The sequence below is a fragment of the Micromys minutus genome (genome assembly GCF_963924665.1).
Source record: "Micromys minutus genome assembly, chromosome: 21".
In the NCBI taxonomy this organism is placed as follows: domain Eukaryota; kingdom Metazoa; phylum Chordata; class Mammalia; order Rodentia; family Muridae; genus Micromys; species Micromys minutus.
In genome coordinates, this window is record NC_137956.1 from 959,135 (window position 1) to 975,475 (window position 16,341).

The 16,341-nt window shown below is 45.9% G+C and overlaps 1 protein-coding gene across 4 annotated transcripts in view; it reads left to right on the top strand.

Annotated features, from left to right (window-relative positions):
* CA12 (carbonic anhydrase 12) overlaps positions 1-7,258 on the top strand; it is a gene marked incomplete at both ends in the record, with an annotated part of 54,534 nt that extends 47,276 nt beyond the window's left edge. For 2 of the 4 annotated variants that reach the window (XM_080934912.1, XM_080934913.1), the window contains 2 exons: positions 6,373-6,460; positions 7,189-7,258. In XM_080934912.1, the coding sequence (XP_080791038.1) occupies positions 6,373-6,460; positions 7,189-7,258 (158 nt within the window). Of the gene's footprint in view, positions 1-5,538; positions 5,569-6,348; positions 6,461-7,188 lie in introns of all 4 variants that reach the window. The other 2 variants (XM_080934911.1, XM_080934910.1) reach the window with 2 other exon arrangements.
* Between the last annotated feature and the right edge of the window lie 9,083 nt (positions 7,259-16,341).

Genomic DNA, 16,341 nt, shown 5'->3' on the forward strand with positions numbered 1-16,341 from the left:
TACGTCATGGAAACCTGAGTATTAGATTCTGAACAACCCAACCCAGAGAAGCCTTGTCCCCATAGGTAAATATCCTTCTTGTATAACTGGGTAAGGCTAGAAGTGTCAGGAAGGAGAACTAGTCTACCTTGAGAAAGTCCACAGACCCTTCATCTGAGCAACTTCCTGCAGGACCATTGTCACCCTTTGTCTCCCATTTGTATGAGGTTTCCTTGCCTGGTGCTTCTTTTGACTTCTTAAAGTCCCTACTCTAGACAAGAAGCTGCAGGCCCTGGAAAATCACCAGGAATTTTCCAAGGAAGACTTGTGCCTGCCCTCAAGGTGGGGTGCTAGAGAGAAGAGTCACCTGAAGCCACCTTGGGTTTCCTAAGAGAGCTAGGTACCCTAAGTGAGGATGCTGGAAAGAGCTCAGGCCACGGCCCAGAGTGGGTTAATTTCTTCCCCACCAACTCTGTGTAATAGATGATAAGGGAGGGACCTGTGAGGCCCAATACTAATAGTGTCTGGCTCATTTTAAGCATGTTAGGGGCAAGGAAATGAGAGACACAAGGAGGCCAAAAAGTTTCTATAATCATGTGTTTAGTAGGACTGCTCTGAGGAACTGCATGCCACTCAGTAGGGATCTAGAGCCAGCTGAAGGTGCTCAGATGTGTGAGTGTGCTGGACTAGTAAGCTTGCTGGATATCTTGGGGGGTTTCTAACCAACGGCCATTTGCAGAGTAACATAATTAGAGTCTGCTTGACCTTGAGAAACCTGCTTCGTTTTAGAAAACCTTTCAAAAGAGAGAAATCTCACCCAGCTAAGATGGTAATTGATTGGTAATTGATTTTTTGAAGACTAGAACTTGTGCGCTATGGTTATTGACCTTCTGTTTCTTCAAGTTTCTATTTATAAATAAAAGGTATTTGATGAAGAAGTAGCACGGATTCTTCCAAGGTATCCAATGAAAACTCAGAGATGTTCCTACCTTCCGATTCCTAGACCTGGATCGGGGTCTGAACTGTCAGCAGCAATCATCAGATGTGCTAAGAAGTGAAGCCCTGGTCCTTCCGGCACACCGAGAGTTTCCCAAGTACAGCCTGAGTTGTGTGCTATGGAGTCAGAAACAGAACAGAACAGAACACGGCCACTGAGCATTCCATCCTGCCCGACACAGACAGGCTTAGTGCAGGAACAGTAGCTGGAAAAGAACCCTGTCTGATCCTCCATGTTGACTCTCTGGGGTCCCCATCCTTGTCCTCTCAGCCTCAGTATGCCCAAACTGCAGGGCAGGACAGGTGCATACAAAATTTCTCTTGTCTGCGCTGGTTCTTTCCGTCTGAACGTTCTTTTAAGACCCAGTTTTAATCACACCTTTTCAGAAGCACTGCGCACCACCGTGGGGGAGGCTTATCCACCTCTCTCGTCTGATTTATTCACTTTTGTTGAAGTATGTGGCATATAACTAGTTATTTGTTACAGTAAAACCGGAGAGAGAGAACATTATATGCGCCTGACAGGCTCCCTAAGGAAAGGGCATATGATGATTCATGGCTCATTCATTCTTTATTCCTGGCACTGTGCCTGGCACATGTGATACGCTTGCTGAAAGAGTATAACTGATCGTTTCCTTTTCTCTTTCCTCTCCAGTGTCTCCTCTCTAGAATAAACTTGGCCAGTTGTGAAATTTTAAGTTTTAACTTTGCTCCATTCTTAACTTGCCAACAATATTAAAAATAAAACCACATATAAGGGGAATTCAAGACTAGAACTTTCAACCAACTTTGAAAGGCCTGGAGAGTAATCTATTACTCCACTACCCATGAGGCTATTTTCATAATTTTAAAAGGGTCAATGATCTTAGTTACTTTTCCGTTGCTGAAACACAATGCCATGGCCAAGGCAATGTATAAAAAAAAAAAGTAAAAAAAAAAAGGCCTGGAGGAAGTTGTCAACCAATGTCAATGCTTTCTGTTGCTCTGTGGCGACAGGGATAAGCTCCCCATCCTGTTACCCATCACCACTTAAGCCCTGACACTGGATAACACTTATAGCACAAGTGTACACAATGCCTGGCTCAGAGCAGTGTAGCCTGTGCTTGCAGTCTGGGAGACAAAGTCCCCTGTTCCTATCCCAGTTTTATAATCCAGCTGTCCCATGATCTGTCTAGTGGTGCCTTCTAAGCAGATTTCTTTGTAGAAGTTATTCTCTGACTAGATTGTACATGGTTGATTAAAAATAGTGCTGGGTTAGATATACCCTCTAAGGACAGTAATGTGTGCTTGGTCACCGAGGGCATTTTCCTTAGCAAAGTCCAGTTTGAAGGGAACACTAGCACTGTGGTCACTTGACTTGTGGCTTATAACATCACTCAATAAGAGTCACTTGTTACCATTCTAAGCCAATGTCACGTCCTTAAGTTTTCGAATCCCTGGTAAACCTAAACTCTCCTGACTTATTTCATAAGACTGAAGACCACTGAAGACTGGCCCACGTACATATCATCCGTACATAACACGCTCTCTATGAAAACAGTCCATGCCTTGCCTGGACTTTCAAATAAGAAGAGATTGCATCCTGCAATCCAAAAGATGTTTTTTAAAAGCTAGGAAATAGACTGTTCTTCCAGGTATGCCAAGCTGGGTAAGTGAGCGCTTGCTCTTCAGGCTGGGATTGTCTGTGTTTGTGCTTGAGGCTTCAGAACACCTTCAAAGCAGCTAACCAGTATCCTCGGTGCAGCCAGAGGCCAGCAGAAGATGCAGCTCCTGAGCCAGCCAGTCCAGGTAGCAAGGCCTCTGTGTCCAGCAGTTCCCGACTCCTCCAGGTGTCCTGCCTCTGGGACAATGCAGCTGTCTGTCTGTACCTGTGCACAATTTCCTTCTGTGTGTCATACTGCCCTATCTCTGTTCACTCTGGCTGGTGACCCCAGTGCTCTAGGGAGGTCCTGAGCAGACAGCACACCCCTACTTTCTCAGCATGAACCCTCATAGAAGCTATCTCAGGAGTCTTCTTTCTGCCAGACTCTCCTGAGGTGGCTGTCAGGGCCACCTGTGAGAGCAAGCCCCTCTCAGTTTCCCCATCTGTCTCTTTGTTCTTCTGTGGGAACTACCTGCCATCATCCCTGTTTGGAAACAACCCATTTCTTTGTTTAAGCTGAACATAACCTTCTCTAGCTTTGTCTGTCCCACACCATCTTTGACACCTGCACTCTAGCTCCCCACAGGTTGACTTCACCTGGCTGAGCCTCTGCTGAGAAACACTGTCTCCTCTCTCTGTCCAACTCTCAAATCATCTCCATATTTCTCCCTGAAATTGCTGCCCCTGGCCCTTTAACTAGTAGTTGCTTTGGCTCTATCTTCAGTGGACCTCAGACCCAATAAGCAAGATCTTTTTTCTGCAGATTTTGGTTGGCACTGCCTAAATTGCTCAGAGGGCATTCTAACCACATCTTCCTGTCTTGGGCGTCACTGGGAAGTAGAATTGTGAGGGTGACACTGTACCTGAATCTTTTTCCTTGACACTTAGGTTCTTTACCTGCGTGGCCAAGCAGCTTTGATTTTTGCAACATAAAGGTCTTAGCTGAAAAGTCTCTGGCACTTTCTTTGTCTTCATCACTATTCAAGCTCACATCATTTCTTTTCCAAGGATAGGCAATTTAGTCCCTGACAAGAGATCCAGAAGTGAAAACTTGGGTTGGAATACTGGGTTCCAGTAGGTCATTGTCAAAATGCTACAGAGCAAGCAAAGCCAATCTCGGCCACTCTGGAGAAAAGTTCCACTCTACAGCTTGGCCCTCCATGGGCTTTGCTCAGTAGCCCCAGACCATAGCACACACGTACCTCCTTCAGCCGTGTGGTAGGAGCATCGAGCTGTTCCGGTCTGTGTGGCTTTCACATATTTCCGGTGACTGTGAAATAGATGGTCCAGCTTGGACAACCTAGTGATGTGGCTTACTGGTGACATTCTTACATTCAAGCACTTAGAGCTTCTGGAGCGTGAGGAACAGAAGTGTTTCATCACAGGGCTAAAGAAGAAACCATTGGATCTCAGGATAGACACAAACTGGATCTCTAGGTGCCATGAAAAACAAAATAAAACCTCAACAAACTCAAATACTGTGCTTGAACCACAGGCATGGCAAGCACACAGTAGGTGCTGTAGAAGCATGAAATTCTCTCCTATGGGAACCTGTCCTCTGTACATCTCAAGCCATATATTACTACCCATGTTCGGCTTACCAGGGAGACCCTGGCAGGCTCTCTGACCAGGGGAGCTATTTAAGAGCTATAGAGGTAGTCAGCCAGAACAGGAGCACTCGCCTCTCCTTGGGGACACTCTCCTAATGACTACTCAGTCTCCTCACAGTAGCCAGGGACACTCAGGGTCAGGCTCATCTCAGAGGCTTGGCAGGCTGGGTGTGAAATTTTAGAGTGGTAAAGAAGAGGAACAGGTATCCTGGCTCCTGTTGAGTCAGCCAGGACCTGGTCACAGGACAGGAGAAGGCAAGTAAGTGAAACCTCACCTTGCGCCTCTGGTCTTGTGGAAACCTTGGTGTATTGAAAGCTTCCTACCTCTGCTGGCACCTTACAGTAGGGCTCACCTAATGTTTTGGTGGGCTTGTGGCAGGTCATCTCTGTGTGTCCGACTGGGTTACCACTGCCTCTCACACTCAGGGTTCCAGTGTTAGAACAAATACCACACATAGGCAGGGGGGCAGGCAGGGCTCAGAAACCCACTAGAAGAGAGCATGTAAGTAAATTGAGACCTCTTTAGATGAAGGCCCTGCCTGAGAGAAAGTAAAGAACAGGGAGTACCTCCAGGAGGCAGGCTAGGGACTCTGCGGGAAGTTGCTGTGACTGGGTGCAGGCTAGGGCTCTGGTGCAGGCTAGGGGCTCTGTGGGAAGTTGCTGTGACTGGGTGCAGGCTAGGGACTTCACGGGAAGTTGCTGTGACTAGGTTCCCCTGTTTATTCAGGAGGATGCGGTTACAGGAGACAATGTCTTCTGAGATTCCTAGTAGGCTGTGAGATTTTACCTTCAATGGCTGGGCCCACTCAGAATTCTAAACTCACCGTACTTATTCCTAATAGTGATCCTTTGGGGGAAGCTGTAATAATAATCCAGTCTCTTGAAGAAGCAGAGAAGATGGGTTGGGATATAGAGGAGTTTGTCCTGTAGGACCAAGCAGAAGTGGAAAGGAAAGAAACGAACAATGATGATAGTGGGTGGGAAAAGGCTTGTGGCAGGTTCTGTACTAAGGAAGACACGTGTCAGAGAAGCAGGCAACAACCTGCCAAGGGAGGCTGATTGCCAAGTATCTTCACCTTGTCTTTTTGGCCACCATGATTAAAAACTGAAGTCTTGTCCTAGCAAGGAAAGTGGTAAAGGAACAGAGGACAGAGAGGAAACTGTGGATCCCTAGGTGGGAACTTCCCTACCCTATCAACCTAAGCCAAGTGTAACCATCCCCCAATAAGAGTTTTCTGTTCTGCACCAGTCAGATTCATCATGGTCTGGCTCTAGATTAACGTCCGGTCTTCTCTCCCCCCTTTCAAGTAGGACTGCTTACCGACACAGGACTGAGTTTGGGTATGTGGCCTCCTGAGTGTGCATGCTAAACTGGGTGACCCCATGATTTTCAGTGTGATCTGGGCCTGTGAAACTTTTCAGACCATCTTCTCTGCTTCTCTGCTGTCGCTTTGGCTTCTGGTGCCTCTCAAGCTGCTCTCTAAAAAATGAACTGCCAATCAAATGTTTCGCTAATGAAAGACCGAATCACACTGTGATCTGTATGCAAAAATCTCACTTAAGACAGTCCATTGGTTAACGTTGGAGGGCACTGTGTAAAAACACACCTGAGCCCAGTGTTAAGGTCAAGGTGGCTGGCCATATGACCTTCACCACGGGGTTGGTTGTTTAGCACTGCAATGGAAATTGGGGGCAACATTGGTAGAGTCATTCCAAGAGAACATACATCCAGCAAGAAAGTAGAGATCTTGTTCTGCAGCGCAGGGTTTCTCACAGAATGGTTGGTTCACAGACCACAAGCATCAGCATCAGCTGGAGATCGTTGAAAATAAAATACATATTCCTGGGTTCCAGATTCAGTAAATCAAACCACATCTCTGAGGGCTGACCTTTTGGAAAGTCTACATTGTGCAAGTTTGAGAACCCCTGCTAGAAACCACGGCAATTTGCATATGGCCCTTTAAGTAAAGCAACCTAGTGGCCCTTTAAGCCACAAAGCCAGAGGCTAGACTCTGAGAACAGAGGTGGGGGGCTGATCATGTTGGAAGGACAACCGTGTAGTCAGCACATAGCTTCCCACTTGAGTGATGAAGATGAGATGAGGCAAAGGAGGAGGATGACATGTGTTCCCTGCCTCTTCACCAGGCATCATTCTGTCAGTGGCGCTGGCTGGCGTTCTCGGGATCTCCGTTGTTCTGGCATTGTCTATCTGGCTCTTCCAAAGGAAGAAGAGGTGAGTTGGTTCAGATTCAAACGCACCATTCTGAATGTATGCATATGTTCCCATGACTGATCTATGTGGCAAGACAACTTTGCAGAAGATCGAACCCCTATTGTGCAACCCAACACTAGCTGTCCCAGGAGTGCTGCCTTCCAAACACCAGTGTCCTAGCTCCTGTGTGGAACACTGGTCATTCAAGGAGTACTGTGCTCAGGTGTGGAGGTGACCCCACCTAATTAGGCTCTATTACTAATTAGCCGCATGACCTTAGACAAAATTGTATTTGTCTTGGCACTAATATCTGTACATCTGGTTTTTCTTCTATGAATCCATAATGAAGAAAGCCCTGAGCTCTCACTCATACTAGCTATAAGTGCCCTTTGCCCATAGTCTTATTGCCATGCTTGGCTTTTCCTAAGGCATACCTTATTTCTCACTTTGAAATGGAGTGGGCATAACAAAGAGACCTTCAGAATGCAGGTCTAATATGCCAGGCCTTCAAAACAGAAAACAAATAGGTTATGTTTTAGGTGATGCTTGGTGGGGTATCATTCTCTCTCAAGATCAGGGGACCTGGGGAAAGTCCTCAAGAGAGACTTCTAAAAACCCTTCATCCCATACCTGTGCCAGGCTGCTCTCTGGCTCTCTCTCTCTCTCTCTCTCTCTCTCTCTCTCTCTCTCTCTCTCTCTCTCTCTCTCTCTCTTGACTAACAAGACTTGTGTTCTTATTGTTCCTGTAGCAAAAAAGGTGACAACAAGGGAGTCATTTATAAACCAGCCATCAAGAAGGAGGCTGAGGACCACGCCTGAGGTCCTGGCAGTCCCACACATCCAAGGAAGGACCTTGATTGGACACTACATACTTTGGCTCTCTGGACACTTGAAATACCTCAAGGTGTTCTCTTGAGCTCACCTGTATCCCGTCCCCCAGACTCTTGTGAGGCTTCCAGCTGGGCCTCCCCTGTACCTGCTGTCACAAGCACCCCAGGGTGACCAGTGAGTGGGGTGAACTGAACTAGGGGCAGGGTTTTGAGTGGGTTTCTCTGGCTGTGTGAGGCAGCTAAAGATTCCAAATTCTGGATCACAAACCTTGCCCGCTAGTGGCCATGAAAGACACTTCCATCCTGGGTTCTTCCTGGCACATTTCCAGGCCCTGAGTGCTCTACTTGTTGCCTTCTGGACTAGAACACGTACCTTTTGCTTAGGTGGCACTTTTGAAACTCAGCTTCCTTCTTCAAGGAGAAGTTGTCTTCCTTGTGTCTCCTTCTGCTCTGACAGACACCCCCCAACCCCCAGCCTGACCTCACACCTACGGGAAGAACTGAGACAGGAGGCATCGAGTCATCAGAAAGAAAGAACTATAATCTACTGGGGCGTCTACAGTCCTGGCTTTTGGGTCACAGTGACCAAGTCTTACAGCAAGGCAGGCTCAAGTTTTGTTCCTAGCGGGGATGAAAGGGAGACAGAGGGAACGGGAAGGCACGCATTATCCAGGGGTCTTCTTTGGGAGTCAGAAGTGGGGGAAAACAGTCTAGGTTATCACCTACTTAGCCTCAGGAGGACAGCTACACTTTATACTCTACTCCAGTACTTGAAAATGAATTCTTTTCTCTGCTCTGTGGTAGACTGAGTTCTGGAATAATCTACTCTGTTTCGAACCCACGGGAAACACACAGAAGCAAAACTACAGGACAGTTTTGCCTCTTTTGCCCAAATATCATTTCTACCTTGTCTGATCTTCCTACTGCCCACTCACTGTAAATGACTGTCTACTTCTCTGGCTGGGGGGGAAGTCTAAATAATCTTTAGGTGAAATGTATGTTCATACTATCAAAGCAGGAAGCTGTCTGTGTAGAGCTAAACCAGGTTCTGGTATTTAAATACCAAAACCAATAGAATGTTTCTAAGATTCTCTGTTCTTCCCCATCAGTCCCATGGCATCTGGGAAAGCTTAATTCTTTCTTCATGCTCTTTCCATAGACGTGAGAACCCAGTGTCCAGCAGTCAGTTCCAAGGCTCAAAAGACGTCTCAGCCACCAGCCCCTAATTGCTAGTTCTTTGCAGTTGACAGGGAGTTCTCTTATTTAGTCTTATTTTTGACAGCATGGAATGTCCTTTCCAAAAACAAGGTGTATATATAATTCTTCTTCTATCCCTCCCTCCTGACTTGATAAAAATCTCTTCTACTATTACAGTGTTTCAGGGTGGCAGCCCTGTGTCTTTGTAGCAAATTTCACTAGCCTGATGGGGACTCAGCTATGTGTGCAGTATATGTGCATACACACAGGACCTCTGCAGCCTTGGAGTCTGGGTGCCACCCTAACCTTGGGACACCACAGTAAGAATATGCCTCAAGAAGAAGCAACACAATTTAGGTGGCTTCCTCACCTTGGTCCAGGATTGTCGGCTAGAAGCTGTCATAAAGCAGCCCAGGGCAGCAAGACTGTCTTAAAGAAGTACACACTGACAAGTTCTGTGAGAGTGCAGTGAGGTCATCATTCTGGCACGAGGAGAGGTGCTAGGAGGTGAAAACGGTGGCGTTTCTCCTTCCCTCTTCCCCTTCAGCATGGCCCAGGAATTCAGTCCTCGCTCAATCCTCATGGCCGAGATGAAACAAAACCAGGGAAACAGAAAGAGTGCTCCAAGAATCAGCGCTGTCAACCTTTAACTCTTGAAGATGCAGCTTTCTTCAGGACACGAGTGCTGTGGAATATGGTGCACAGCCTGCCTTGCACTTCTTAACTCTGCTGTGCCAGGTGCAAGGTGGGTGCCCAGGCAGCCTGGGTGGGCACAGGGCTGGGCACGTGGCAAGTGGAGGTGGCCAACACACTTCCCGGGTGGATGGGGGCATGCACTGGGGACCATCCTCTCTGCCTCTAACAGGAGAACTTGAGTCTCTCTGTTCTTTTTTAGTATCTATCTTCTATTATCAGCAAACCCTCTATCCATGGCTTTAATGGACATTCTGAAATTTGCTGCACCTACAGTCTTAATAATATTTCTATTCCTCTCCCTCAATACTCTTTGAAGACCCCCTGATTGGCCCTAAGGAAGTATCAGGGGTCCCTGTCCCTCAGCCCATAGGCCAGTGTGATAATTGTCTGCTTAGCATTTCCATATTTATTGTACCAATGATTGTAATGAAGACATACACTGAAAGTTTAAGAGATTATAATAAAAACGTTTTTCACATCAGACTGATTTTTTCCAAGATAACAGTGGATGAAGCATTTCTATGGAGATGAGTAACTGACAAGAACAAAGGGTCTTTTCGTTGGCATCCAGCTCTTCGAATATGACTCCAAATGAAAATACGGATGGACTTAATCACTTAGGATGGAGGAGTACAAAGATGTATGATGTACATAGCTCTGATTGTGACTGGGGAAGCCAGCATAAACAGGGGAGGGCTTAGGGGGAAACAGGATACGCAGGGTCTTAAAGAACAAGTCACAGGATGCCTGCTTTCCTGGTAGTAGAGAGTCTGAGACAGAAGCATCAGGAGGCCAAGGCCAGGGACTAGAGAGCTGGCTAAGTACTTAAGAGTGCTCGGTGCTCTTGCAGAAAACTGGTTTTGTTATCACCAGCCATGTCCAGCGGCCCACAGTCACCTGTGACTCCAGTTCCAGGGGATCCAACACCCTATCACGGAGTTTGTGTACCCATACCCACATTAGGTTTGAAGAGATGGATGGGAAAAGAGGAGGCATTCCAAACCAAAGGGCTGTGACTATCGGAGATAGGCCTGTGTCTTCTTACCCTGACAATACTACACACAGTAGGTAGATATCCTCTCTTGGCTGCCTGTTTCCTTGTTTTGGATCCTTTGCAAAACATGCTATCACCCCCAAATAACCTTTTGTCTAAATACAGATTCCATACGCTACTTTGCTGATGGGGCAGTACCATTCAGGCTATAGTAGGTCCCATCACTGAGTCAGAGAACTACCCATGAGTAACATGCTCTGGGAGGTAACACAGCAGCTGCCTCAGCTTTGGACTAGACATGTTGACAGTTGCTTTCCTGGGAACCCAAGCATTCTCCATCTCTCTGCTTTGCATCCTTCCCGCTGACATGGCACTTACAGGGATGCAGACAGGTTAGGAGCAAGGCCCAGAGCTCCCTGAAACGCCCATGCTTTGGGCTTGCTCCGATCCCTCTAGGCAGGAGGTTGGGAGGACACTCCTGAACCATGCAGTGTTGCCTCTCTCTAAAGCCTTTGTCCACATCCTATAAAGTCAAGACTCACCTGGGTTAAGCAGGAAAGCATCCAGGTGGAGACTGCCCTGGTGGAGTGCCTTCAAGCCGCATCTCCATCATGCCCGTATCTAAGAAGTTCAAACTACTTAAGCTGGGCCTTGAAGAAAAAGGCACAGGATACTTGTGCTACCAGTCCTTGGGAGGCTGAGGTCAGGAGAATCAAGAGTTCAAGACCATCCTTGACTACATATTGAGACCCCATCTTTAAAAAAATGTGGATTTGAACAGATGGATGAAAAGAAAGATATGAATATACTGGATATACCGTAGCAAAGAGATAAAATATAGTTGTCACACAGCACACTTTAGACCACGGTTTTTCAGCCTGTGGGTCATGACCCCATTTGGGATTTGTATTATCAAATATTTACATTATATTCATAACAGTGAAGTTACAGTTATAAATAGTAACAAAATAACTTTGTGGTTGGGGTCACCACAAATGGAACTGCATTAAAGGATCTTAAGATTAGGAAGGTTTAGACTTTAGACTTTCTAGTCCACACAAAGAGGGGATAAAGAAATCAGTGACATCTTAATAATCATATATAAAATCCAAAGAACCTAAGATAGTGTCATTTCAATATGTAATTAGCACTTGTAAACGAGATTTCAATTATAGTCTTATATAACTCAGAAGTCATTGTATATTTTACATGTATACCATATTTTACTGCACAGGGGGCATTAGGTCTAGACAGCCAGGTTGGGGTTAGAAGGATGGAGAAAGAGACAGATTTTAGAGGACACCAGAGTGGGAAGGAGACATGAGGAAGAGGAAAATCAAGCCAAGATGAGCAGGTTAGCAGCAGACCTTGGACTTGGGTCCTCCTCTCCTATGCTTCCCTGTAGCACCAGCAGCTTCCCAGCCCCCCTGACCCTGGACACTGCTTCTGCCGGTCTGCTGCTGTAGCTGGTACCTGATTATCTCAATGGAACACAGCCTCTTTCTTCTTCCCTTCCTCACTCCTCTCATCTCCTTAAAGTTGCCGGGTCATCTCACCTACAAGGTATTTCTAGCGCCAGCCGAAGAGGTGAGGTTCTAGCAGAGTGGTGTGCACACGAGCTCTGTTGACTGCACTGTTCACTGTTCAGATTCACTTGGATCTGCCCTATGTTAGAGAGTGGTGCTCTTTCAGGGAGTCACAAGCCCTACAAGATTCACTCCCGGGAAGAATGGAGATTTCTGGGGCATCTGCAAGACGCAGATGCCCCATCCTCATCACCACCTGCAGGGTAGATCTGGGTATGGCCACGTTGGGCTGCCATCAACTCTGAAGGTCATCCAGCCAGGGGCTCCTAGTGGCTTTTATGATTCAGATTTGACGGTTGCGCGGGGTTTCAGCAAGATATGAGGTGGGTGCCATGGGGGGGGACCTCTTGCTCCACTTAGGCATCTTCATTTCTTAATGACTTGGCACAAACAAGAGCCAAATTCCTGTCTGCACTGAATGATTCACCATAAAAATGTTTGCCACCAGGTGACATACTGTTTCCATCTCATAAGTGGGAAACAAATATCTGGCCAGTTCTAAATCATTGTAGTCTGCATCAGCAGAACCAGGGTTCCCTCCTCAGGCTCCACTCTCTCCTCCCCTCCCCTCCCTCCCTCCCCCTCTCTCTCCCTCTCTCTCTGCCTCTCTCTCTCTGCTTCTGTGTCTCTCTGCCTCCCTCTGGCTCTCTCTGTGTATGTCTACCTGTCTGTCTGTCTGTCTGTCTGTCTGTATATATAAGTATGTATGTGGTGTGTGTGTGTGTGTGTGTGTGTGTGTGTGTGTGTGTGTGTATCTGTGTTCAGAAAGTTTCCATAGAGAACACGCAGCTATCAGAGAACAACTTTCAGGAGTCATTTTTCTCCTTCCAACCATGTTGGTCCTGTGGGTCCAACTCAGGCCTCAGGCTTACCAGCAGGTACTTTACCCAGATCCATCTTTATGGCCTGGAAGCACTTTTTATACTAGAAGTCTCCATCTTTGCCTGATCATGCGATGATGCCAGGGACTGGAGGCACTAAGTGACTTCTAAAAGGCTAACAATCTCCTGCCTCCAATCTGTTTGGTGGCATTAAACTTTGACTTCTACTCAGGTACAGTCTGAGCGCACATCACCACCTGCAGTGGGCAGAGAAGCTGGCTCAGCTTCCAGGGGGTCATCTTCACCTCGTTTAAGCAAAAATTCCCAAGGTCACGTTTATTAGCCCGTCTCTTTTCCTAAGGCAGGTCTAGAGAAAAACAGTAAACACAGCCAATACTTGTGGTGATGGAAAACAGGTCAATGGTTACCTGGGGAGGTGGCGTGGTATGTGTGCATATGTGTGTACACATGTATGTAAGGATACAAGCACGTGAGAAGTGGCTGGACTGATGTACATACTCATTATCTTGGTTTCTCCATGTATGTCAAGAATGTACACATTTTACACTTTAAATAGAAGCCTTATTATAGCAATTGCATAATTCAATAAATATGGGGGTGAGGGGGACCCACATGGGGCAAACCATCTTATCTCCTCTTAGCCACCAAGTAGAAGGTTTGGCCAGGGCTGTATCGCCTTCCTTCAGACTCCCACTATGGGAAGGAGTGAGATCTCTATTCACTTGGCCAGCTATGACCTTGCAATACTGTAAGTCAAACTCATCATTTCCCCTTGAGTTCACTCCTTTCAAATATTAACTCTTTTAATGGCTTACAATGTGTACAACAAACACAGGACCCTGGGCTCAAGGGCACACGGAGGCCTCTGCGGCAACACATGATGACAGCCAGCTTGGAGAAGCAGAATTTCTAGTGAAATGGAACACAACCAGGTAGCATATCTGATTAGACCACGTCTTAGTGTCTCTTCTCGTGACTAACACAGAACCATTTGAATCCTTTCCATGAAGGGCCATGGAGCCATTAGTAAACACAGTTCAGAAGCTGACTGGAGAGCTGAAGATAGTTCATTAGACCTTCGCTTCCAGACGAGGTGACATGTGCTGTAGTCAGTTGAAAACTGCCTTAGCTGATAGGATACTAAGTGTAGAGTAAGTGGTGGTGACTCTAGCATCAGACAAAAGCCACTGACTATGACATACAGTGACCTGAACATAAGGCTGTGTTGTCCATTAGCAGAAGAATGGCTAACCAAGTAATGGCATATATACAAAACTAAATTCTATGCAGCAATAAAAAGTTGCAAATACTGATATTCACGAAAACAAATGAAACCTGGGAAATTGTTGGGCAAAAGAATCCAAAGGCAGAAGTATAATAGTTTATGTTATGCTAGTTATATAAAGCTCAAAAAATATACACATATGTATACATATATACATACATACATACATACATATACACACATACATACATATATACACACATGTACACATACACGCATACATATGTACATACATACACACATATACACACATACATATATACATGCATACACACACACATATATACATACATACATATATATACATATATTTAAGTGTCTATGGGGAAGAGGCACACAGGCCACAGTGTGCATGTGGAGGTTGGAAGACAAGTCTGTGGAGTCAGTTCTCCTGTCACATGGGTTCTGGGGATTGAATTCAAGTCACCAGGTTCATGCAACAAGCACCATCATCCCCCAAACAAGCACAATTTATCTCTGACAATAGACATGAGAGCCACGGATTGTGTCTGTGTGTGGTGGCTTGAAAGGACGAAGAACCATAGGGAAAGGGTATGTTCTATGTCTTGGTAGGAGAGGAGTGTAAGGGCACACAAGGGCCAATGTGCACATATATTCCATCACGAATCACTTTACCGAGTGTAAATTATCCCTAATTTAAGATGTAAGAGATCGTGGTGGAGAAAGTCACTTACCTTCCCACGTCTAATAAAGCCAGGTCAGGCGTCACACAGGAAATGACACTTGAGAAAGATCTTAAAGTCAGATGCTCCCTAGTTGGAGCTAAAAAAGAACAAAACTGTGGGAGGTATTCATTGCATAACTAAATAAAGGAAGCCCCAGGGTGTGTGAGAAGACCCAGTGCAGAGTAGGTCTTTGACTCATTTTGAATTGATTTTTATGCAGATTTCATTCTTCTATATGTGGATATTCTGTTTTCTCAGCTTTATTTGAAGGGGCTTTTTCTTCAATGTTTGTTTTTCAAAACATCTTTGTCAGAAATTAGCTGGCTCCAGCTCTGGGTTTGTTCCTGGGTACTCTTTCTCCTTCTATTCGTGTAAGGGCTGTTCTAATGACGGTGCTGTGTGTCTCCATTACCACATATGAGTGGATAAGTCATTAGAGAAATGCAAATCAAAACAACTCTGAGCTTCCACCTTCCACCCTTCGGGATGGCTAAGATAAAGAACTCAAGAGATAACACATGCTGGCAAGGATTTGGAACAAATGGGACATGCCTCCATTGCTGGCAGGAGTGTAAACTTGTATAACCACTTTGGAAATTAATTTTGGTATTTTCTCAGAAAACTAGTAATAGTTCTACATCAAGGCCCAGCTATACCATTCCTAGGCATATACCCAAAAGATGCCCTATTATACCTCAAGGACAATTGTTCAGCTGTGTTCATAGCAGCTTTATTTGTAATAGCCAGAAATTGGAAACAACCTAGATGTCCCTTAACTGAAGAACAGATAAAGAAAATGTGGTACATCTACACAATGGAATACTATTCAGCTATTAAAAAACAAGACATTGTGAATTTCGAAGGCAAATGGATGGAACTTGAGAATATCATCCTGAGTGAGGTAACTCAGTTCCAAAAAATATTCATGGTATGTATTTACTTATAGGTGGATATTATTCATAAAGAAGTACCATGTTATACTTCACAGACCCAAAGAAGCCAAACAAAAAGAAAGGTCCAAGCCAGAAAGCTTGAATTTCACTTAGAAGAGGAAATAAAAGTTATAAAAAGCAGGTGGATGGATGGGGGATCAGGTGTGGGGAAGGACAGGAGAGACGGCCAGATGGTCATGGGAATGAATAGAAATCTGCAGCTGAAGGAAGTGAGGGGGCATCTCCAAGGTGACACATGGCCTGTGTGCTGCTGGTTTTATGTCAGCTTGACACCAGCTGGAGTTATCACAGAAAAGGAGCCTCAATTGAGGAAATGCCTCCGTGAGATCCAGCTGTAAGGTATTTTTTCAACTAGTGATCAAGGACGGAGGGCCCAGCCCATTGTGGGTGGTGCCATCCCTGGGCTGGTAGACCTGGGTTCTATAAGAAAGCAGGCTGAGCAAGCCAGGGGAAGCAAGCCAGTAAGTAACATCCCTCCATGGCCTCTGCATCAGCTCCTGCTTCCTGACCTGCTTGAGTTCCAGTCCTGACTTCCTTTGGTGATGAACAGCAATGTGGAAGTGTGAGCTGAATAAACCCTTTCCTCCCCAACCTGCTTCTTGGTCATGGGGTTTTTTGCAGGAACAGAAACTCTAAGACAGCTTGGGATAAGGGAGGTACCCAAGAATCAATGTGGGTGACCTTAGCTGTGACTCACTAGATTAGGGATATGGAACCTGAAGAGGTCACCTCCTGTATCCAAACAGGAATCCCAGTGGAGCGCTAAAGACGCCAACCCACCCACTAAACTTTCAACCCAAAATTTATCCTGACTACAAGTACTGCAGGCATGG